General features: G+C 37.9%; 1 protein-coding gene across 1 annotated transcript in view; it reads left to right on the top strand.

Moving 5' to 3' along the window:
* Positions 1 to 21,689, top strand: part of BLNK (B cell linker) — a 91,673-nt gene extending 69,984 nt beyond the window's left edge. The window contains exons 8-26 of the mRNA XM_082285859.1: positions 755 to 911; positions 2,079 to 2,248; positions 2,727 to 2,808; positions 3,566 to 3,646; positions 5,100 to 5,125; positions 5,648 to 5,676; positions 6,012 to 6,107; positions 6,836 to 6,878; positions 9,711 to 9,738; positions 10,043 to 10,115; positions 10,692 to 10,722; positions 11,689 to 11,731; positions 12,396 to 12,474; positions 12,925 to 12,956; positions 14,269 to 14,334; positions 15,923 to 16,002; positions 18,789 to 18,872; positions 19,878 to 20,033; positions 21,299 to 21,689. Of these exons, the coding sequence (XP_082141985.1) occupies positions 755 to 911; positions 2,079 to 2,248; positions 2,727 to 2,808; positions 3,566 to 3,646; positions 5,100 to 5,125; positions 5,648 to 5,676; positions 6,012 to 6,107; positions 6,836 to 6,878; positions 9,711 to 9,738; positions 10,043 to 10,115; positions 10,692 to 10,722; positions 11,689 to 11,731; positions 12,396 to 12,474; positions 12,925 to 12,956; positions 14,269 to 14,334; positions 15,923 to 16,002; positions 18,789 to 18,872; positions 19,878 to 20,033; positions 21,299 to 21,418 (1,476 nt within the window). The 3' untranslated portion in view covers positions 21,419 to 21,689. The remainder of the gene's footprint in view (positions 1 to 754; positions 912 to 2,078; positions 2,249 to 2,726; positions 2,809 to 3,565; positions 3,647 to 5,099; positions 5,126 to 5,647; positions 5,677 to 6,011; positions 6,108 to 6,835; positions 6,879 to 9,710; positions 9,739 to 10,042; positions 10,116 to 10,691; positions 10,723 to 11,688; positions 11,732 to 12,395; positions 12,475 to 12,924; positions 12,957 to 14,268; positions 14,335 to 15,922; positions 16,003 to 18,788; positions 18,873 to 19,877; positions 20,034 to 21,298) is intronic.
* Positions 21,690 to 25,860: the final 4,171 nt, after the last annotated feature.

Below are 25,860 nucleotides of genomic sequence, written 5' to 3'. Positions count from 1 at the left end.
AAAATACTACTGAAATGTCATGTTATTTGTTACATCAATTTTATTCACAAGTAGCCACTGATTGTTAGTGGCTTCAATTTTTTTACATTCAACTTAAAAGTACTCTCAGAAACATTGTCATGTATTGTAGCCATGAACACTAAGGTTTTTGGATAGGTAAGCACATGGCATCAATTTGAGGGACTTCCCAAACTGAACAATAATTTCAGAAATCGTGAGAGTTTTTATTTGGGGGAGGAAAGGTGGGAAGGGTGAGGAGAGGAAAGCCACTTCTTACTAAAAATGAAAACTTCTGCTAAGATTTTAGAAAACATTAGAATGAAGCAAGTCATGGCTGTCAGCCATGTAAAGTAACGGTGCAAATGTCAGGCTGAAGTAACCTATTTCCTTCTGGAGTCAGATCTTGAGCACCCTTTTAACAGGAAAGGGAGAGGAAGTGACAACACACATCAGGAGTCACAGCTGGCTCTAGAAAGGAACTGTCCTGGGAAGGGAAACAAGCTATTGGTCCATAATTTGAAGACTGAGCTCTTGAGGTGAAAGGAGCCCTTGGAGATAGCAAGAAATCTTGGGAGCTCTTGGGAGGAGGAGAAGGGAAGGAGGCGGGAGTGCCTCTTTGTTTAAGCACTAAAAGGGAATACGATGTGTTGTTGTAATTTAGTTATCATGCTCACGCAAGGATATTTGTGTTATACATTGCTATGAAGCCATAAGTATGCTGTGAGATGAGAAATGGGAAGTTCTGTCTTTCCAGGACAGTGATTATGAAAATCCAGATGACCACTCTGACTCTGAGATGTATGTAGTCCCCAGTGAAGAGAATCCTGATGACAGCTATGAGCCACCTCCAAGTGAGAAGGAGAAAAAGAAGATTCCTTCTGCATTCCCTATTTCTAGGGGTGAATATGCAGGTAGTTATGGAATAGTTGACTATATCAGCTTGATAATTGCTTTTTGATCAGTACCAGAAGAGAAGTGGCCTCAAAAGGACTAATCTGTCCTTTCCTCAAGAGTTTGCTTTTAATTCTGATACTCAGGTCTTAAGCATTCAGGGGTATGATTTATTTTTTTTTCCTACTGCATGAAACGGGCTAGTATTGCAGGTAGTGATGTTTATAATTTTAATATAATGTGTCCTAGAGACTTTGATAGACATCTACTAACTACAAAATTCAAGCAGAGGTATGGGAGATATTACTGACTTGGCTCCAGATTAATCCACATATATAGATGCAGGGATTCCTATTAAAGATGAGGCACATAGGGCTGGAGAGGTGCCTTCTTCTCTGTTTTTCCAACCTTTATTCCAAAAGCAGTAAAACAGTAGCCCAAATATTCACTCCTTATTGTCCTTCAAAATTGGTACTGAGGATGATAAATACCGTGGAAAACAGGACAGGATCAAGGTTTTATTTACATCAGTCCAGTGTAAAGGGATGTTTTTCTTCCTGTTTTGATTCTTTTCAACCATGGACAGGTTGCATTGAAGTGAATGAAAGTTAGCTTCAGTTAGATGAAGATGTGAGACATGGTGAAAAGAAACATTGACATGATGCCTGCTTTCATTTTTGTATGATACAAGTCTGTTTCTGATTGTAGAATATTCATCGAAGTGTTAAAATATCAAATGTGTACTCATAGAAATTTATCAGCACTTCACCTGTATGTTCTTTGAAAAGGGAAGGACTTCTTAAAATAACACCCCAGAGACCCTGGCATAATTTATGTTCCAGTCCCACCCAGTGCTGTTTTTCTCATATGTCTCGTATGGACTACACCACCCAGCCACCACCTTCTCCCCAGGGAGTGAAACAGTTGTCCATGCAACAGTCAGTGTCTAAGCACCCTCTGCAGCCTGATACAGAGGGCTAGGCTGCTACCTTGAGCAGTGAAATAGGACCTGTTTACACACAAGTCTCAACATCGGGTCCTCAGGTCTCAACCTCAGCTATGCTCAGGTCTGCCTTTTGACCTGTGCTGCAGCCACAGTAAAGACTTGTTTGCACGGGCAGTAGGAGAAAGTGCAGAGGCTAATGCATAATTTTGACTAAAATTGTTGTTTTCTACCACATTAAAAGACAATCGCACCAGTCACCAACAGCTTCCTCCCATCAACAAACCTCTCCCAAGTACACCCAGTCCAGCCATGTCCAGACCAAAGAAACCATCTGTGCCATCCATGCCATTGCCATCTCCTGCTGCAAAACCAAAAGTGCCACCAAAGCCTAAGGAGTGCAGTGATGATGAGGTAAAGTTTACAGATCTACTTATTTTAACTCTGTAAATGTCACAGCAATACCATGGTCTGGTCTCTTTCTTAGCCTCTATAGTACAAATAATTTTGTGCATCACAAACAGTGACCTGCAAGTATCATACTGATTCCTAGGGAATATATGCCTGTTTTGAGTATCAAGGAGGCTACTTAGACCATGGAATAGCTCCTGATCATCTGTAACAAGCTGCAGGCAACAGGGAGAGAGTAACCTCAAAGGATACTCCAGGACCAAAGAGAAGGGAGGGCTTCCACCCACCAGTCAGAACTGGAATAATTTGGTAAAGGGTTTTCAGTCTCTGGGATTCCCTTCCACATAGGACGATAAATGTCTGAAATAGGAGTCACTGTGAAATGGCAACTATTGTGAACTGCTGGCAGGGCTTCAATCCCAACATTTTGTTGACATGATGGAGATTTAACTGATAGATTTTTGTCCTGAATTTCTCATAGGATAATTATATTGTGCCAGTGGACAATGATGATGATAACTATATTGAACCCACAGAAAGCAGCATATCACTACCTACAAGATGTAAGTTTTAGTCATTTAAGCTAATAATTATTGCTTTATTAGGAATAATAGTGAAAAAAAATGGGTCAAATTAATGTCTGTTTCTAGGGTTCAAAGAGTGGAGATGCAGCTATTAAAGAGATCACAGCTTGCAAAAAGGCAGTTGGCTCCTTTGGCTTTTGACAGGGCCAAAGAAAATTATTTTTAACTTTATTGGAAGCCCTGTTTAATTTCTGCCTCCCTCACCCAGCTATTTCAAAGTCCAACCCTTGTATGACCAGGAAGCTATTCATGGCATATGACCTGCCTCCTCATCCAAGGGAGCAATAGCATTAAAATTCTCTGCTGAAGTGTTTCAGGAGAAGAACAAGCATTTTTAGATATTTGAGATAAAAACAGACTTTGATTTGATTTTTTTTAATCTCACTATTTGAAGTATATTTAGGTAGAGAGTGAAACAACTACAGCCCAAAGGTGAAAAGTAAACAGAGAAGAGTATGTAGTTCTGCTCTCTGATATTGCTAACAGTATGAAACCTCTTCAGAAAGGCTGGAAAAGTGAATAATGTTTGTCTTTTAAAATGAGAGCTGCTTTCTGGCTCAGTTGATTTATTCAAGGTCACACAAAAGGTTGTCATTTGGACTTAATATTCATTCTTATTGTATAAATGTTACATTGTTACTTTGTTAACAGATGTGTGTATAAATATAAATATGTGTGTGTATATACACCCATGCACAACTATATATATATGTACATGAATAAAATATGTTTTTAGCTCCTGTGAACAGATTTATGAAGACAACAAAGCCAGCCCCCCGTATTTCTCCAAAGCCTTCTCTTACTTCTGATATGCAAGGTATGTGGAGCTTGCATCACTGTTGGAATAAAATAATCTAAGACAGTGGAACATCAAATTATGCCTGATGTATTCACACCACTAACCCTATGACATACTAAAGTAAAACAAAAATACGTTCTGCTTTAGCTTTTCTATGTTGTAACAGCTGCTTTGTCTAGCTTGAATAGTAAATCCATTTTAAGCATTAATAGAACTAGAACGAGTTATTTGCCCCAAATTAATTATTTTTAGTCTTTTGCTCTAGTGGAGGAATACAAATGGATCAATACAGCAAAAAGAATCATAGGACTCAGTATGTCAGTAATCCCATTCCACCGTAAGAATCAAGACCAAATACTTCTTAGACCATTAGACTGAACCCTATAGAAATTCTGTACAGGTCGATGGCTTGCATGGCCTTCTGTAACAGTGTTCCCATTGAAGTTCTGTAAAGAGCAGTTTATTTGGAAAAAGAAACAAAAGCAGAAGCAAATAAGAGGAATCCTATTTGCTTTTGTAAGTGCAAATATTCTTGTTTAATCTCTCTCCGCCAACTTAGAGCTGTTTTCCATCCTTACTATCTAATTAATTGCTTGGATGTAACCTTTACAGGTATGACACAGTTCTTTAAAAGCTTTGCATATTCATTAGCAATGTGTTTAGCTTTAAAGTCACAAACTACAAGTTGTAAGCTAAATTTTTTTCTGAACTGCTTAAGATTTCGAGTTATTTTCCATACATTTTAAAATGCCCTTTTCAACTCAGCCTTTCTGTAAATCGGTGTCGAGCAACAACCAGCTCCTGAGAGATGTTACTAAAAAATAAAACGTCTCCCCCTGGTGGGAGATGGGACACTTCGGTGCAGTAAAGTGATGAAACCTGACATGCAATTTATTGAAATAGGATTCTGTTTTCATTGAAGAAACTGAGCATAGATAAAGATGCTGGTGGCTTTTACTTTTAAGATCTATGAATTAATATATACCTGTGGGTCAGAACTCAGGGAGGGATGCTGGCCATGCAAATGAGCCAGCTTGTATTTATGATTGACTTGATTTCTTCCTCCCTGAGTCAAGGAAAGGCCAAATGCTAGTACAGGTGTGGTAACGCATTTTTTCCAAACTGACCCAGATTTGCACAACACAAACATTCATCTTTCTTGCGGGGGTGGGGGGAGGGAAGGGGAAGAAAAACAAAGTAATAAAAAGGTTTTGGGGTGGGAGGAAACTTGATTAGTACAGTGGCTGTATATGAGAACTCCTGTGACTTCACCTGAAGTTCCCACCAGAAGTCAGGGGGTGTTGCTGCTCCAGGGTTTTGGTGGCAGATTCAAGTTCTGAGCAGATTCTCCAAGTTATTTTTCCAGAGTCAGAAGCACAACTGATACAAATTCAGATCAGTTTTTATGGTAACATGCAGTATGGTTTTGCTAACTAAAGAACTTTTTTTTTATTTCTTCCCTATCCTGCAGAAGTCTATGAGGTTCCTGAAGAAGAGGTGAGGCCTTTCTATAGTATGACTCCCATTGCCCTCAGGCAGGGTACAAACGTGATTGTGAGAAAAGATTATAGTCTTTCAAAAGAGAAAACTGGAAACAAATCTCTTCCTGCACTTAAAGCTTTCTGACACTCCCTTTTCAGGAAAGTTGGCAAACCATTTCAAAAGCGTAAATGGGAAGGGGAAAGTTTCCCAATCCTCTGTGATAGTGATGCAATCTGGGAAGCAACAACCTAAGGGAATGTTTTACAGAAGCAGAACTGCAGCAGAGGGGCAATGACAGTTCTGACACAGTAATTTTTTTCCCATTTGCTGATACTGACATAACATATGGCCAAGCAGATTTACTGATGTTGAGTTCTTGCCTCTCCCATCCTGATGCAGATTACCAGACAGAGCTCTAGTAGAAATCTATATCACAATGCAAAAATATCTTGATGTGGTAACATAAACAGGATCATGCAAATTTATTTTATGGAATCAAAAAGTGACCAAAAAAATTCACTGCATTTTCTCTTACAGGAAAAACCATCACCACCACTGGTAACCAGGTAACCCATTGCTGTGAATGTTTGTGCATTATTTAAAACTGTCAGAAAATATATTTTCTCATTTAGATACTACATGTCTGATAATTCTTTCTCTGGAAGAAATACAGTAACAGAAGTAAGAAATACATAAATATCTCTTCAGATTATCTACACAAAGATTATCAACCATTTCTATGTTAACTTCAATAACCCAAATGTAACACATATTAAAAAGAAATACTCTTGAGGGTACTTTTTAGAATTTTGAGGGGATAGGGGAGAAGAAAGAGATGTTTTCTTTGTATTCACTGTTGTTAAATGTAATTTGCCTTTCTTAATTCATGTTTCATTAGTAGGTTCACCAAGCCACTCATGTTTATGCCTGCTCAGAATACAGAGCACTCCCACGTGCACAGTGTGACCAGAGAGTCACCTAAGCAGGATACTTCCAGGTAAGTTAACAGCAACTTAGATCAATAGAAAATATCAGTAGAGAAAAAAATTTCTTCTCTCTAATAGCTAGAGATGTTGGGACAAGGTGAGAACTGAAAGCTCTCATTGCTTTGTGAACTTCTGTGTTCAAGCCAGTTTGCCATATGGATAGTATTTTCTGAAATATTCCTTTAGGGATCCAGTACAGAGATGAAATATCTCTGCAAGCCAGTTTAAGGTCCTATTAGCCATGTCTGCAGCCTTGCAAATCAGATGTTTCTGCAGTTGTACAGGATTGCTTGTAAAGAAACTGGACACAGTAAATCCATTATTTATATTCCAAATATCTGGAGGAAAAAAAAAATTATACTTGAGTATGCAGCCTATTTCACTCCTATGTCCCCCAGAAGCAGAGAAAGCTGCTTCATAACCCCTGCCTCATCTCCAGGACATTATTTTACAAAATATGTTATGTGTCCCCAGAAGGAGGCATCCACAGCATTGTGTGTGTGAGGGTGTTTGTTGAGGTCCTGTGCACAGTCACAGGGGACCCAAGGTCTAGGACAGAAGCTCTTCTAGAATAGTTCCACACCAAGGGCACAGCATCACCACAACCACTGTAGCTGTGCATAGCTGAAATCAAATCCATTCACTGCAGACCTCCTTCCCTCTACATCTTAAAAAGCATATCTGAGCCAATTAAATAAATAAATCCTATTCATCATAACTTACTGTGTGTATTTTTCAGAAATGTTTTGCCTCTCCCCAGAAGTCGTCTTCTTCCAAAAACAGTGAGTAATTAATGGGCCACTCTAAAAGAACATGTTAAACTTAGTCCTGCGTTTTATATATAAACAGATGGATGCTTTTTATTATCTGGATTAAATAACAGAAACAGATGACCGAATGTCAGATTCATCTAATATTGTGATTGTTGCTAATAATCTTTTGGACAAAAGAGCATTGGACATCTGTATTGATCCAAGAAAAAGTTCAAATGTTTTAAGGGATGCATGTCTCAGTCCACAAAAATAATTTCTTGTAGTAAAAAATACCAGTTGAACTTCAGGAACCTTACTTTAAGTAGCAAAGGATGATTTTGCCCAATCTGAAGCACTTTTCCTTGAGCCTCATTCCTCTCAGATGGTGAATGATTAATGCTTTCTGAAAATGGAAACCTTCTAAAATGTCAGACTGGGTACTCTGAGTAACCAGCATCACTAAAAAGTGCAGTCCTTGAAGGACTAATTACAAGCCTTGGATCCCTAAGGCTGTGTTCCAGCCAGTTCTCCCTCTGCTCTTATCCCCAGTCTGTCCTTCCCATTGCTGTTTTCTTTGAAGCAAACTACTTGGAAACTTGTCCAGCTGCAGAAATGAGCAAAAGCAAATCATGAAAGGTTCTTTTCCAGCCAAATTAGCTCCATAAGTTGATTTGCACAATAGCTCTACTCACAGTTATGCCAGCATGAGGGTCTACATGAGGAGCCAGCTATCAAAAACAGAGCAACATAACTGTATCAGCATCTGTGCCAAAAGCTACATGCTCAGACCCTGTCCCAGTCCTATGCTCTGAATTGTCCCTAAGAAATAATCAGTTTACCAATAACTATATACAGAAATTAGACACTTAAAACTAGAAATTTTGGGTCATATCACAGGATTAGATGTTATGGTGACTTAATGCAGGTGGTATATGAGCATCTTACAGTCTTACTTCAATCTTTACATTTCTGTATATCCCAAGCACAGTTCACACATACAACAGCATCAGCATTTTAGTTTCCCTTCCACCTTATCACAAAGTTCTTCCCATTTAGGTCTCTATCCTGTGGGAAGCTGAACAACTCCCAAGCGGTGCCAAATTTGGGATTTCTCTTTTATGAAACAGTTTGATTTCTCAGCTTTTCTTACCAATACAAAATAAGAAAAAAACTTGAGTCTAAAGGGAGAATGTTGGACAGAAATTTCACAATCTGATCAGCACTAAGAATACTCCTGCTTCAGAACAGACTTGAGTGCCATATTGCAGCTGAAACCTCTGCATTAATGCATTTTCAGAGCTTAGACCTGAGGTATCATCCTAGCTTTGCAGAGAATAAAAAGAGACTATGCTTTAGCTGAAGCCATACACTGAGTGAGTTACAGCTCCAAGATGAAGCTCTCAGACGAACACTCATCTGTACCATGGGTGTATTCAGCTCCTGCGTGCTTGAAGTTCGCCAGCTTGTCACAAGAGTCAGCCTAGGAAAGAGTCACACAGTGCAGTCCAAATTTTGGGGTCTTTGTTTTGTAAGTGGCCCTTACAGTTTTGAACAAACACATGGTAATGAGCATGCTGTTTGTCCAGCCCTCTGTTGTTCCTTTCCATCCCCAACTACAGCACATTGACAAAGCCCAAACAATAACTGAAGTATCTGTTAACTGCTCCCATTCAATCTCCTGTCAGCACTAACCAGCACTGATCATGTGCACAGAACTGTGACCCTTGTTCCTCTCAAGGGCCTGAGCTGATTGGGAGAAAAATTTCTCCGTGTCTTACTTCCCAACTGCTGTGTGATGGATTACACCTCTCCAGCCAGAGAATGGATGCATCTGTCACCAACATTAGTGAAAAGCTGGGTAGATGAAGACAAGACAAATTAATAACTGGTGCCTCTTTGAAAGGTACTTACCACATGGGAGTCTTGATTCCCTAAAAGACAAGAAATGGGAGGCAAAAGTAAGCATCTCCAAAAGAAGCCAGGAAATTAGGTGGATTACTTCAATTTTAGCGTGGTGACAAGACAGTCTACTCAGTTTCCTCCATTAAGAGGAAGATGTGGTTTTAGTATACTAAATCTGCTGCAAAATTTCTGTCTTCCAGCTCAGAAATTAAACATGAACTTAAAGGTCTCACTGCAAAATTCAGGCCAAACTTTCTCAATACTTACTACAACTAATCTCAAGATTGAGAAAGTTCAAAATTTGATTGGTTGCTTAAAATTTTTCAAATTACATCATGGAAGTATTCTGGATATTTTTTGCCTTCTGTACAAATATTTCTTTAAAAATAAAGAATTTACCAAAACCATATTGATTATTCATGCAGCTCTCATTTAATAATCAAAGAATCATTAAGGCTGGGAAAGACCTCTAAGATCAAGTCCAGCTGTTAATCCAGCACCACTATGTTCACCACTAAACCACGTCTATAAGTGCCACATCCACATGCCTTTTGAACACTTCAAGGTGATTCCACCACTTCCCTGGGCAGCCCATTCTAATGACTGACCACTCAGTGAAGAAATTTTTTCTAATATCTAATCTAAACCTCTCCTGGTGCAGCATAAGGCCATTTTCTCTTGTCCTGTCACTTGTTACCTGGGAGAAAAGACCAACACCCTCCTTTCAGGTACTTGTAGAGAGCAATAAGGCCCCCTGAGCCTCCTTTTCTCCAGGCTAAATGCCCCCAGCTCCCTCAGCCGCTCCTCATAAGACTTGTGCTCCAGTCCCTTTATCAGCCTTGTTGCCCTTCTCTGCTCCATCGCCTCTATATCCTTCTGGTAGTGAAGGACTTAAAACTGAACACAGTAATTCCTTTTTTAATTCCTTCATATCAAATCTAACCTATTTTTCTATTACAGGACCATGAAGCAAACAATAATGATGAAAGTAAGTATTCAGATGAAAACATGGCAATATGAGAGGGACTAATATGCCACCAGTTACCATAATACAGCATACAATGTAGTGTGTCAGTGTCATTTTATGTGTAACAGTCAGCAATAAGCAAGAAGTGTTACTGAACTGTTCTCTTGTATAATCAGACTGAAAACATGTTAAGACAAAAATTAAACCAATGGATATTTTTTACCTTTATTACATTAACACTAAAACAGCAATGAGGAAAATCCACTGTTCAGATACAGCTCACATTGCATCCTAAATACATCCTAAATGTTGCTTGCATCTCTAGGTCAGAGGTTCAGCAACACACAAGAATCCAGATTTCCCACTGGAGCAGCTCCATCTCCATTACCAAGGGGCCTGTGAGTAAAAAATGATAAAACTACTTCTTTGATGGGGATGGGTTTAATAGGTGTATTAGGAGCTAACTCCTATCCTTGCCTATAGCAATTAGAATTTGGGAATAGTATTTATTCCTGTTTGTGAAAGATACCCTGACTAGGTAAAGGCAAGCTGTTATTTTGTTATTTCTGGAGGAATAGTGTTTGTATGCCAAACGGCCTTGCCCTTCACTGCCTGCTACTGATGGCAGATGCTGGCTCTCTTGCCTAATTTGGTCCCACACTGCAGCACTAGCACATGCAAGCCTAGGAGTGCAGAAAGTTTTCACTAAAGTTCTTTTGCCCCACCCAAGTTACGTTAAGTATTGGATAGAGTTGTAGCTTCCTTGTGTAAGTACCTTTCCTGAGTGCCCACATTGCATCTGATACCCTTATTCTTTTTTTATTCTTGTTTGTTTTTAACTGCTACAACTATCCAGTGAATCCCCTCTTAGAAATACCCTGGGAATCAATGAAACTGATGCTTAGTTGCTAAACGAATCCATGTATCTGCTAAGTAACCATATTCTTTATTTTTCTTTTTGCTCCATACTTCAGCAAGAAAACTTCTAATGCAGTAATTTCACCAGTAAGTTGACTTGTAATTGCATAATCAAACAAAAAATTTATTAGATTTTTAATTTATTGTAAAACTTGATTTTATCGCAGGTTTTATTACAGCATAAATGCTTAAAAAGACTAGGGGAAAGAGTTATAAAGACAGGAAATATTTGGGTGCTATTACATGAATAAAGATCAGAGAGAAAGCTCAAGCAGAAAAATATTTTGATCAAAGCAATCTTTGAATTCAGCGCTCTAGGATGTAACAATAAACACAGTACATGAACTGAATAAATGAGAAATAAATGGGAACACAGGCTATTCAGAAGTATTCCCAGAATGTACAGGGCTGCCTATGGAGAACATGAGTTCTTTGCAAGTGATAGCTCAAGAAATATGCAGGATTTTACCAGAATTTGTCAGAGGTTTTTCAGTATTTCGTCATTAGAAAAATATCCCAAAACTTCTTGTGGCAGAAAGTAAGAGGACTGCTTGAAATTTTCAAAGAAATTAATTTGAAAAATGTTTCAAAATTGGCAGTTTATTATCATTGTTTCAAAATGAAAAAAAAAAAAAAAAGAAATTGGAAGATTGGTTGCAGTTGTACTGTGAGCTAAACTTACAGTTTAACTTTCAGTAAAAAGAAGTATGTTCAGACATTTGTGTGCATAGATGAATAAAAAAAAATCAAATTTCGATTTGCAAGTATTTGGGATAGACTCTTCATTTTTGGGCCTGAGATAAGAACAAACTGTCTAGATTTTACTTTTTCTCCATCTATTTATACCCACAAACTGGGGTAAAATTCTTTCCAAATCAACTTTGCAAAATCCCAAACTTCAATTAGAGGCTCTTCACAGAATGGCTATGTCCCTGCCTCCTAATTCTTCCAGGATGTTGTCAATTCTAAACTATTCCACAAAAAGCTTAAAAGGATAAACATTTGCTGTACAAGTGCCATTTAATACTTGCTTGTCCTGCCCTTTTATTGCAGAAGCCATGTTTACCCCCCAGAGAGACCTTAACTGCAAATGAAGGTAAATTATAGCCACTACTGTAAAAAAAGTTTACATTTATCTGAACTGGTGTTTTGTTTTGTTTGGGTTTTTTTTACTAAAAACATGAAACAAACTACACCACGTTCAACTTACTCTAGGTTTTTGAGTGGTGTTTGGTTTTAGCAGTGTCAAACTGGATCTGGGCAGCCTTAGTTGCACTGAATATCATTGTTCTCTAAAAGCAGTCACAGTAGAACTGCTGAGGTTACTGGCGGGCTAATGTCGGACAATAATGGGCCAGCAACGTGCCCACGTAGCCCTGTAAGTGGAGAAGGGGGAAGGGAGGGACGGGTTCAGCTAGAACCATCTCGCACGGAGCCGACGGCTGCCAAGAGCCAGTCCGTGGCGCAGGCAGGAAACGCGTCCCGCCCCGGCTCTGGCTGTGAGAGCCCGCGGCTGCTGCAGGCAGCCGGCGCCAGCGCCCTCCCCCTGTGTCACGGAGCCCTGCACAGATATCCACAGCACACATATTTGCCTAGAATTTAACAAAAAAAGCAGTGCAATGCCAAGCTGCCATGTAAGAAAAAAAAACCCCAAAATTTATAGTAAAAGAAACCCTCCTTCACCTACTGGGAGTCCCTAATCCGGGATGATATATTTCTGAAGAAATCTTGACTCTACCGTTTGTTTTCCCAAACTACAGAAAAACCTACGGCACCAGAACGACAACGCAGTTCCAACCAGGAGCTTCCACTTCCACCCCTTCCAAGTGGTGCCCAAAAGTAAGATTCCCTTTCCATCTTCTTTTGAATATTGCAATGCACCAGCACTTACTGCTTGGTCTGAACAAAACTCTGAGAGGCTCAAAGGGGAACACTCTTTTCACTGTAGCCTTCCTGTTGCTTTTTGAGAGCTGAGATTCCTGAAGCCTCACAGTAGCAAAAAAAGTAAAACATAGCAAATGAATGCATACAAATACTATAACCATCACCAAAACATGAGAGGATATAATCTGTAATAAGGTGATGGAGATTTAAACCATATGTTTAAATTCCTCCTATTGGGATATCATTTTTTTTTAATACCTGTATCAGACCCATATTTCTTAATGAACAAATGGGTGAGATGGAACACACTCTACCACTGCATGCTTCAAATAACACAATTTTCATATTATCAGGACTGGGTAGATCCCCTCGGACCTTTCTGTAATCTCTTGACATTTATTTCAGGCCTTTGCTCCAAAAGTCCTCAATTCTGCCAAGTAAGTATAATTCCATTTTTGAATTAAAATGTGATTAACTTGTAATTTCAAATTAATCTTTGAATTAAAATTGTTTCAAAATACCTTGCATATTAATTCATTTTGAATTAATGTATCTGTAATGTATACAAAGAGGAAGTCAAGTATCCAGGATCTTAACTCAGCTAGTAAAATTAAGGGAGTATGTCAGGGTTATTGATGTAAAATGGGTGCTTCATTTACATTTATGAATACTGGAAATTTCTAGCAAATGCAGTTTGGGTCATCTCCCATCGTAATAAAGATTCCATCAGTCTTTCTTGTCACAGAAGAATCCTAAATATGACATTTCTGGACTGCTCAAGGCTTCTGTTGCCTAGAAAATAGACAGATTATTATTGCATCCAATTTATTCTTTTTCTACAGAAGGAAAAAAAAAAAGAAGGTACTTTTATAATAGCAAATGCTAAAGCTCTTCTCTAAGCAGTGCTTTCCAAGATGGATTTTGTTTCAGTTCACAGTTAAAAACAAATTAGGTAATATGTATATAAACTCTCTTTGTACAGAAGTGTAAATTGGATCTAACATTTTTATAGTTCTTGTTAGCAGACACTTGTGTGACCTTCCTGTAAGCCCTTTACTTTACATATTCAGTCTGAACATATCTTTCACACTGTAAACAGATGGTGAGAATGGCACATAAAAATCTACATTTGGTGTAGCTTACACTAATAACAGCATGTAAGTTTATCTCTTACCTGGAAACATTTGCTTGATGCATATTGCAATTATATCTCCTGTGCTGAGGAAATGTAGTATGGTTCACATTAATGCTCTTGACTGATGCACTCAGGTTTGTCTGCTCCTGTCACACAACTGATGTGCTTCAACTTGAAGCATAAATTCTTACTACTTCTGTAACCATAACTATTCTTTGAGGCCATCTGGTGCTAAATTATGCTCTGATTAGTAAACTTTCTTTAGCATAATCTTATTCTGTGCCCGGTCCAATAACAATTTTATAAGACATACCACTGGTCCCAATCACTAATGTCCCTTCAGCATAACCTGCCATCTCTTCTTTGTCCCCATACAAGCCTAGAGCTAACTTCCATCTTCATCATTAAAAGTACTTATTTCCCATATGGCACAGCATCAAATGCACCACTGAAGTCCAGATTAAGTATGGTGCCACATTCCCTCTTTGTAGAACTCTGTTATTTCATGGAAGAGCTGTAACGTTTTATCTACTTGGCTAAGACTCAGATTTTCTCTTGTTAGTTGTGCTTTTACTTCCAAATCTTAATGTTATTTCCTTCAAATTTTCTCCTAGGGCCTTGTGTTCTGTGGAATCAGACAAAAAGCCCTGTAGATGCTCAAGTCACTTTTTCTACTTTAGGTATAGCAATTATGTTTGGTATTCTTTAATCATTTGGTACCATCCTGATTTGAAAATTACATAAAATAACTGTTACCACTCCTGAATTTCATGTGCCAGTTTTTAAAATTTCTTAGGTAAAGATTATGTGGGTAAAGATTATTTAAACTTTGCTTCCAATTTGATTGTGGAAATTTCCATTTCTGTGCCAGAACTACTATTTGTTTAGTACATAGATTATCTTTAAAATCAATAAAATTCTTATTGCATAAAGCCCAATCTCTCTTTCCTTTTTTAGACACAGCTAAGGCATCTTTCATTACTTATTTTAATGTCTTTTTGTCAAGTCTAATTCACTAATCTGACTGATTTATGGCCGTTCTTGCTTTAGTCATACAGTCTATCTTCAGCTGTAGCTTTAACAGCTGGTCAGTCAAAATTTTACAGAAAAAACAAAATTCAAAATATTGAATAGCCTTCTTCAGGTGATTATTAATTCACTGAGAGCTGGAACTGCTCCCTACAATGTCTCCCCTCCATTTGGGATGCAGCTTCCAGATAGTTGCAACTTTACTACAAAATGTTCTAAATGTACTTCACACAATTGTCTTTGAGCTCTCCTGTCCAACTGAATTGTTTAATTCTGGTCACTGTATGGTCTTCTCTGTAACATTCTTACTCATTTTTTAACCAAAATCTAAAATTTTATTAGTGAAGACTTGACAACATAGTCTGCAGAGCACCATATCCAGAAACAAGTGAATGCTAACAATCCTAGTAGCATTTGTTTTCCCCAACAGAAACACACAGGAAAAAAAACCTCCCATAATAACAAAATATGTAACACTCAACTTTCTACAATGATCTTCTCTAGTATATTGATTTGCATCCAGCAAGTGCTCACAAGTACCTACAGGAGACACCTACACTCTTGGGCCAAACTCTGTTTTACCAGAAAGCAATTATCTATACTTTTTTTTTTCATATCATTACTATGCAACACTATCAAACATTTTGCTTCTGATTTCTTAAACTCTTACATCTGTATTTCAGCCCTAGTAATTATTTTCTACTATGCTTTGTTTATTCCAATTATAATTAAGCATCATAATGCTTTCTTTTGGTTCTGCTTCTCCATTTTGCTGCCTGGACTTCTTGCACTTGCATACAAACAATTCAGGTGATCTAAACTGGTGAAAAATTGTCTCTGAGATACATTCATTTTCCTGACTCCCTCACCTGTAAGACTGCTTCTGACGTTGGACTGAGCACAAATATTTGCATTGTGTTCCTGCATTTTCTTATCTGTTGCTACATTCATTCACTTTGGTGGTGGAAGAATTTTTTTCCTGTATTCTAAGTCTAGTTCTGGCTAATAACCAAGTTGTTATCCAAACTGGTTTTCTCTTCACAAGCAAGGCTACCCTTTAGGCAGGAAAGTGTCCCAGCACTCATATAGGCCCCATCCATTTTCAGTAGAAAGCTTTCCTGAGTGGTATCAAAGGTCAACCGTTTCCAGATCTTCCAAAGTCCTTGTAACAAATCAATTTCTTACGTCATAACAAACATACTTTGAAAACTTACACATGTTGTTGTTTCGCTTTTCTAGAAGTGCCAGAAGCTGCAAACCGTTCTTTGGGTGCTTCCCTCCCCAGCAGCACTTCATCTATTTCAAGTTCTGCAGACCAGGTATAGTATTAGCTAAATTCATATTACCGAAATCTCCCTATCTTCTTATCCTTTATTTTAAAATAGTATTTCCACCCCTACCTGCTTTCAAAAGAAAATGACACTCCTTTTGTGGAGGGCTTCTATGCCCCCTTTTGCAGTGAGGCTTTTCTGTAGCACAAATAATCTGAATGTTAGCTTTCATTAAAACATGTTTAGAACATATAGCATAGGAGAGGTTTAATAAACTGTAGAAAAAAATGTAAATAGTATTATAACCAATCTTGGCACTCTACCAGTCACTTCAAACAAAACTTTAAAAAGCTTTAGTTTCATGTCTTCCTGACTCCCCAGTTCATACTTTCAACATCATTGAAACAAGGAAATCTATGGTGATATACTTAAGTCTAGTCTTTGATATAGATGGCTATAAAGAGTTTTTAATCACCTCCTTTTTTCTAACTTATAGCTGTACAAATGGTGTACAGGAAAAAAAAAGTGCAGTAAGCAAATACAATGATGCTGTTATGCCTCCCCCATGTCTTTTAGTCTCTCCCAAGTCTAACTCCTTTCTATTCCTTTAAACAGATCTCTTCTCATTACAGTTAATACTGTCAGTTTTATGGCAAATTCTTTTTTTAATGTGTTTTGTTGCAACATTAAGCTTTGAATGATCTAAGCAAATGCAAAGTTATTTTCATTTCAGTGCTATTCCCCTTATTCTCATTTTGGATGAAGGGAGACTACAAAATGCAGAAAGCCATTCTTATTAGCCTAGTAGTCACAAACACAGTAAAAACAGTTCTGCTGAGCATAAAACAAAGGCTCTATCATGCAGAGCCAGTAACATCAAGTGTTCTAAAGTCTGACATGACAAACATAATACAAGAGTATTTGAAGTTCTGGAAAATTTTAACTATGTCATACTGGATATTTATTATAAAAATTACTTTTAAATAAGCAATCTAGCAGACTCTAAACAAATAGCTCATAGCAATTACATTTGCAATTTTAATGTAACAGCCATGGGCAAAAAGAACTTAATAAAAGATCCATTTTGCTAAAAAAAAAAAAAAATTTAGCTGTTAGTGCTACTTCCCCAGTAGTTATATACAGTAATATCATTTGCTGTAGCATCCTGCACAATACAGGTGCTCACAGATGTCGTTCATTCCCATGGCATTTACTCTTTGCTTGGTTCCCATACAAACTTTGGCAGCAGCTGTCTTCTTCTCCATTATAGGCTACAGATAGTGTTAGAAGAAAGGCCGGGGGGCCATTGATTCCTTGTTTTGTTGAACAAAGATTTGTTTACGGGACTCATTCTCTATGTGGGCAAGTACCTTTCATACTTGCAGTTCTTCTCACCCTTTCTTTTTCCAATGAATAGTGTGACTGAAGAAATAAATGGAAAAATTTTGAAGGTAAAATTATATGTAATGGCTTGAGCCAGTCTAAGAATTTAGTGCAATGCCCCCAAAATTGAGACTGCTCTCTCCTCACCGTCAGCTCCCCTCCCAGCTTCTCTGGTGTTCCCTTCTGATCCTGCAGTGGGTTGAGCCAAGTCACTAAACTTACAGAAAACCAGCCTGGCAGTCAAACACAAAAAAAGGCAACTTCTTTTTTCTGCAAGATTAATAAAGTGAATTATCTCACCAAGAGCAACAAAATGAGCCCAAAGAGAAGCCAAGACATACCCTTTCCGGCCTCAGTAAGCGAGCTAGACCAGCTCAGTTATAATGCGCAACTTCACCTTTAATCTGTTTTGTACAGAAGTGACAAAGCCTGTGTGAAAATTAATTTTATCATAAAGCTGGAGCAAAATTTATCCAACCTTCATGCTGTCCAGGTGGAGACAATCATGGTTGTGTTCACAAACAGCATTAAGTATATGGGAAACTTCATTCCCATTATGCCTTTTCCTGGTCTTAAAATCAAGAGTCACACATGGTTAGAAGGGAAAAAGGGATTTTACCTTGGTATTTATTTTAAGGATCCTTAGGTGCACTGCATCCAGGTCGAATGCACCCCAATGCACAGCGCAATGTACACCCACAAAAGATCTGGTATAATATTATAGGTCTTACTAATTAGCAGATTTATCAAAGATTCCCCAGTGAGAGGCTCGAATGAGCCCCCTCCTTAAGGAACCTTCCCTGGATGGTTCTATCTTGGTTTACAGAATGTGTTCTGGAGAGGACCTTGGGGTCTGGGGCACACTGATCCCTAACTACAAAGCTTCTAAAATGTTTAGTCTCCCAGCTGAACAAACAAGTCCAAGAATGTAGGCAAAAAGCACTAAGAATACAGAAGTTGTAAAAAGGTATAAAAGGGGTATAAAAGAAAAGCCAAAAAATCATCATGGCATCACCCAAAGCTTAGACACAAACCAAATCTGAACACCTCATGGCTAGCCCACAACTGAGCAGCATTTAAACTGTTAATGGTCTATTTATTCCTCAGCATTCCTCAACATTTATTCCTCTTTAAATTCTACTGGAATAGCTTCCATCTTTGAAACTGTCCTACAGTTGAACCTGACTGCTTTCCTCAGGGTATCTCTCTTTTGTTGTTTATCAGCCTTCTACCACAAATCTGTTACCACTGTTTTGACACTCTAGTTTTTCTTTGCCCTATCTCTATCCAACTAAAACAGTGAACTCCTGGTAAAGACTTTTTAAACTCTGTGTTTTCTGCATTTTAGTTCTTCACAGCTGTCATTATTTAGCAGTAACTATCCTACAGGCCATATTCTTTATTATTATCATTATTATTTTACAGGTGAAACACTGTTCCTCTCTTTTTAGGATGCTGGTGTTCACAGTAAAGCATGGTATGCTGCTACCTGTGATAGGAAAATGGCAGAAGATGCATTGTACCGATCAAACAAGGTCAGTCAGTTTGAAAAAATTTCTGGTTTATGGGAAAAAACCCCAAACCTTCAAATAAAATAAAAAAATTGAAAAAAAGACAACCTGAAAGTATTCTAAGAGCATCAGTTGCATTCTGAACAGGTCAGAACTACTGTGCCATGTAAGTACTGTCAAACCTGAAATTATTGTGGTGACATTAGTTAACTCTGGCTTTCATTGCAAGACCAAAACACTGCAGAGAAAGCTACTACAGACTAGAGAGCTGAGGAAGATCTGATAGCTCATACACACCCCATAAAAGAAATGCAAAGCCCAGTGACTTTTAAGTGGTCTCCACCACTGTCCAACAGCTCACGTGAAAACAGCTATTTGGAAAGGCTGGTGTTGCTATGCATTTTGAAATAGCAACACTGCATTTAGTTGCAGATAGTTGCAATAGCTGCATTCTCAACTATTCTTTGTACAAAATCTGGTGTCACAAGAGCTGCATGTAGAGTTGCATCCTCAGCATCAAGTACATTTCCACTCTTGCCTAAGTCCACAGAGCAGGATAAAGGGGGAGAGCATGGGGGCTATCACCAGCTGAAGGCTACTGTGTGTTAGTGAGCACAGGGCTACAGGGTTGGGAGTGCAGGTGCTTGAGTGTGCTGACAGTGCTTTTTTACAGCTCTGGAGAAATGGTATCTCTACTTCTCCCTGCTTTCTCGCCTAGCTACTGCCACTGACAGGAACTATTCCCTAACAGTCTGTGGACCCCAACAGATGGCTGCCACTGTGTATTTATTTCTTTTTTTTCCTCTCTGGTTGAGAGAGGGAACAGGCAGCAGTAAGGGTGATTCTTAAATGACAGCTTCATAAGCTACTGTTAGCAGGAATACATGCTACTTTTCATCTGCTGCTATTCTTTTTTTCTAATGGGAGAAAAGAGTTTAATGCTAATATAAATCAAAGTATTAAGCCAAAACCAAACTAAGTTGTTGGAAAGAAATGAGCCAAATACACGGACTACTCTTATCTTTTTAGGATGGATCTTTTCTAGTAAGGAAGAGTTCTGGACAGGACTCACGGCAACCATACACCCTGGTTGTGTTTTACAACAGAAGAGTGTACAACGTTCCTATACGATTTATTGAATCAACAAGACAATATGCACTGGGCAGAGAAAAAAGTGGTGAAGAGGTGAGATGATGTGGGGATATTTTTCCTAACAGTTTTCAATTATATACCTTTAATAAGCAATGAATAAGATATATTGCACTATGACCAAAAAGATTCTTCATGTATGAAGGTAAGAATATACCCTTCTCTGTCAAGCTAGAGAAACCAGTGTTATGTCAACTCCTGGACACTGTAACTAAAACCACAGATCAAATTTAAAACATACTCATTGAGCTGTTTTGAATAAAGTTAACAGGATAAGGACTGCAGCTGCTAGATAAATTTTCTGACTGTTTATAGTCTTCTATTTACCTTCTAAAACTCTAGTTACATTTCTTGGAAAATTGCAAAGGAAGAACAGCTATGCTCAAAAAACAAAACAAAACAAAAACCCCCAACACTATCAAAAATGAGAATGACATTACTGTTAATACTGTTTTCACATAAAGAAGATGTTAAACTCTAGCTCTGGAGTCAAAAGATCACTGGTTGGCTACTCTGCCACACAGGTAATTACTCTGATTGCAAAGCAGAAACACAAATACCAATAAAACCAGTTTGTTATCACTGCATAGAGTAGGCTTTCCAGCAATGTGAAAGTAGGCTGCCATAGCCTAATTATCTGCCTCCCAGGCACCAGTTACAAGATTACAGAAAACATAATAGCCTGAAGGTCACCTGGTCTTCAACAAAGGGTGAAAAATGACCTCAGGATAAATAGATAGTCCAAAGTCTTTATTTGACCAAAGACCAAAAGGAAAAGCAACAGACCTAGCTGATCCTGGATATTAATTTACAGTGACAGACATTAAAACTGTGTACCTAGAACAGTTCTCACAACAGTTCTCACTGATGGCTGCCTGTACCAGAGATAGCCTACCTGTTACTCCCAGAGATAGCCTTCCCTCTGAGGTGGCTGAACCACATCTGCCACAGCTTCTGAGCAGCCAATCTTTACACTAAGGTAAAATGAAATGTCAGTTCACTGTGGCCCATAGCAAACTCGGTGGTTCAGTTTGTGCAGGTGGCAATCACAAATGTAAAGGAGGAGACAGCTGGTGCCTGTAATATCTTCTATTGTCCAAATCTAATCTGTTTATGACTAAAATCAGAACTAAGAGAAGGATCAGTGCTCACTAAAAGGCAGAGCATCTCACTTGGTAGTGGTTGTAGTTTAACTCTCTTCAGTTATGTGAGAAGCAAAGATAAAATGATGCAGTGATTACTGTCAATATTACAGCATTAAAAGAAGCCAGCACTAATTATTTTTTGTTTTCTTTACCCAGCGCTTTGACAGTGTTGCTGAAATAGTAGAGAATCACCAGCGCACCTCCCTGGTTCTAATTGACAGCCAGAACAACACAAAAGACTCAACAAAACTGAAACATGTTGTAAGAGTTTCTTAATCAAACTGAACTGCTAAAATGAAGACTTCTTTAATCATTTCTTCCAACATACCAAGACATGGACAAGATATTAAAAGAAGAAAATCCAAAATTATGGGAAGCACTCTTTAAGAGCACCTACAGAGTAGTAAGAAATGTTTCATGGAGTTCAATCCCATGTCACTCTTATCAGGAAAGTGTTCACATTTAACACAAGAAGCCAAAGCAGATACACTATCATCTCTGACAACACGGGTATCCAAAGTCACATGAAGAACAACGGCATACCACAGCCTGGTTGGTCCTTTGACTGCTATTTGGAGATAGAGTTCTTGTAGGACATTTTCGTTTTAAAAATTATAATACCCACAGTAATCTACTCTTTCAATCCATGTTTACCACGCGTATCACTGCTTTCAGCAATTTCCTCATAAAGTGCACAGTCCCAGAAATTAGAGCAACTTGACCTAATATACCACTGTGCACAAGTTGAAAATAGGACTATACTTTGTGATTAGTGGCAATAAATCCACCTGAATGTTTTAGATTTATGGACATGTGTTGTACTTTCCCTCAGCTTCACCCTGTTTCACTGATATTTTTGCTTGTATTATCAGATGTACAAATAAAATTTTAAAATACTGTAAACTCAGAAGTGTATGGAGACTTTGCTGGACTGCATTTCTTGGCACCCTTCCAGCAAGAAAGCATCAATTCACTAGTGTATGAACAATATCACTTTTTACAGCTGTATCTCATATATATATACACACACACATATATTTGGTTTAATGACTGTGAAATCTTTTGTCTTCAAATTGCCTACTGTTCGTACACTGCTTCATTGCTAAACTAATTACTCAGTTCTTGCTGAATTTATGGACACACATACAAAAAAAACCCCACTTCTTTCAGGCCTGTTTAATCACAGTGGTTTACTTATTGTATTATTGTGAACAAAGTAAACTTCCACAAATGTTCAAGTGGTGAAAATTAATTTGATGAATGTAAAAATTGCACAATTGAAAAACTTTAAGGAGCAATTGTTAATTAGTTCTAGAGGTGTTTGATTTCACTGGACCTGAAGACTCATCCATCTTAAAGGTATTTTCTAAAACTGACACTTTATATACACACCTGGTTTGTTCCTTTTGTTCCAAATCAGGCAGCGTTCTCTAGGATTATATTCAAGGCATTAAAGGCAAGACTGAGTCAAGACTTGCAAAGTCTCAGCAAGTCACTTAGGGCCATAGTGTAGCTGTATTCTGCAACTATTTTCTTGTGCTTTTGATCAATTACTTCTAAAAGTAATGCACCTCTCTTCTAGAAAGAACTGTATGCTAATACAATGCTCAGCACATTCTACCTACGTATCTTGAGGCATCTCAGTTTCTTCCCTCTGCAACACAGGTGGTACTTAACATACGTAATGTGAATAAGACACTGGCAAATACAAAACAATGTATACAGATATTACATAAGGCTACCTCTGACAGTTCACAGTACTACATAAGGGCTATGTTTAGTGTATTGCTAATATTTGTATTAGAGTATATTGCTACTATTGGTATTAGTTTTATATTAATACTATGATTAATACTACTGAAATATTTAGGACATTAAGATTGCTAAGTCAAGGTGTCAAAATTAACACAAAAGTTAGTAGTGGCTGCAAGCTTAATTTACTCCTTCTATATGTGTGCTATTATTTAGCTACTTTAAGCATCACTAGAAGCTTTTTCAAGCAGTACTCACAATGGAAGTATTCTGTGAAAAAGCAGCCACTGAGTATTTAACTTCCTTTGCATTCATGTAGTCCTTGCCTTTCACGCATGTACTGTACATGCACAGTATTTAAACTTTGTACTAACAAAGTCTGTCTGCTAACCTTTCTGTGTTGCTCTTCAAAATGTCTAGGTTCTTCAAACATTGCTTTCCAAGTTAAGTGTGCTGTATCTCCATCATTCTAGAACTGGGGAAAAAAAATAGTGTGAGCAAGGGAAATTCAAGTGTATACCTATAGACTTTCATACAAGAAACTAGGTATCACTTTTTAAGGTAATTAGTACTGAACACTTTAAAGCACTGCTGCTCCTGCCCCTCGGCTCCAGGTGTTCAGCACTACATGTAATACTGTGGCTAACCTACAAATAACAAATATGCTCTAGATAAACCATCCAGTTACCTTCACCCTAAACCCTTCTTTACTTTTTATTCGTGTTCTAAATGATTATAGGGCTAAGTTATAGTTTTGACAAGGCAGGGAGCTGATAGGCAACACAATCTTCCACAAAATAATCCCATCAGCCTGAGATGAGACCTTCTTAAGCACAAAAGAAGGCTCCATGGGGGAACGAAAAAAAAAACAAACCCGAAAACACACACACATCACACCAGTATGTTATCACCTACTTTACTACACTTGGTGTTTTATACAGGAACAAAGGAAGCAGACTGGTTACTCTGCTTTCCATACCCAAGCTAGATCTGTTACACCTTGGCAGGACTTTGGTGTAGACATTATTTTGAAACACAGTTTTAGATAGAGAAAAGTTTAAGCAAGTTTCAGGTAAATGACTGTACCAAGTTACCATTTCCTACATTCTGGACATAAAATAAATTGGCGTTCAGGATGAAGCCAGCTGTGTTAAAAATCCCAATGCTGTGGATTGAAAAACCATTACAGAATGTAAGAAATGGTGACTTGGTGCAGCTGTTGCAGTGCCAGCAGTCATCTTAATGCCATCATGTGTATGCACCATGTAACAGGTATAGCAAGTCTGACCTGACAGACACAGCAACACACCTCTCCCCTCACTTTTCTTTGATAGTGATAACTAATTTCTCTTCCATATAATTTCCATTCACTGAATAGCTAAAAACAACAACAAAATAAAAAATAAAACAAACAAACACCAACCAACCAAAAAAAACCCAAAACCAACAACCCCCCACACAAAAACACCCTAAACCTAGAACTAAAAATGAAGTCATTCTTTTGTCTGAGAACTCAGGGCAAAGTATCATATTTAATAATGTACAAAAGAGAAGTGTTGTCTGCCTACCTGATACAGAGAGTACAACAAGTACTGTGTATCATTCCTGATGATGTTGCTCCATGAAAGGAGTAAGAACTTGCATTCTCAAAAATCCAAGTGTTCAGACACTCAAGTTACAAAACTACATTCCTCCTTCAATCAAAAGCATGAAGAGCAAACAGAGATTATTAGGAAGTGTTGTAAAAAAAAAAAAATCTCACATAACAACAGCTCTATAACAAGATGAATACACATCTTGCCAAGAATACACAATGGGGCCTCTTCAAGGCCTAATACAATTTAGGCCTCTTCAATGCCTAATACAAATACTGTACAAGTGGCTGATGATCCTGTGTTTGCACCTATTTTTGTATGTCCCAAAACACTAGATTCAATTTAAGGTTTCTTATCTTGCTATGTGCACTGTTACAAGCTATTTTAAAATATGGTTATGGTTATGGTTGCAAAGCCAAGCACTCAAAATAAACACACTTTAAGTTACCTGTGCAACCCTGACACATAGCTATACCCATTACAATACAAGCATTAAATATATGATCATTGAATAGTTTTCCAAATGGATTTAAGTATTTCACTTGGTCCACACAATACTTCAGGAATAAATTGTAGCTGTGTACTGAAAGACTGTGGTTTGTAGGATATTTTTAAGATACCTTCCCCCATCTACTGAGAATGCTGAGAAATGCACCAACATTGCAGGAGTCAGCCAGTAAAAAGGTGGCTTCATATAGTTAAAGTAGTTGAACGTTTCATTGAAGAACTGAACATACTGTCCCTGCACCTTCTACTGCACCATCTACTGCGACACCAGTCAGATCACTTCAACCAAAATTTCTCCTGACGGTAATTAATTGCGATGTTAATTTCAGTCAAGTCCCACTTGAGATTTTCTGAAACCTAATCTGCAGAAATGCCAAACTGTTAGGACCTCAAACAAAGCATTATGGAAAAGGCCATAAGAATAAAAGAATGATGTATTTAGAACAGTACTTGAGCAACATGCTCTAAATATTAGGACATAATTAAGGGTAGGGGAACAAAATATTAAATCACTACTCAGGAGGCAGCAACAATTCTCTGCACTGAATGAGATGGATGTCCATGGAAAAAGTGACACATGACAATGAATTAAGATCGTATAAAGCAACCTTATTTCAACATTTCCTAGCTTTACAACATTTTTTTCTGCAGTACCATTTAATTAATAGGAAATTCAAAGGAAAGCAAACCAGTTAGAAAAAAATTCCAATGACAGCTGTCACTCTCATGATTCATCAATATAGAGAAACCCCCCTAATGCTATAGCAGAATTTCCACCTCATTGCTAAGTAATTTTTAATAAAAATTGGTCATCCTTGCTGAAATTGCAGCAAGTAGGTTTAGAAACAAACTTCACATAAATTT

Source organism: Coloeus monedula, assembly GCF_965178545.1.
Source record: "Coloeus monedula genome assembly, chromosome: 8".
Lineage (NCBI taxonomy): Eukaryota > Metazoa > Chordata > Aves > Passeriformes > Corvidae > Coloeus > Coloeus monedula.
This window is presented reverse-complemented; position numbering and strand designations above follow the sequence as displayed.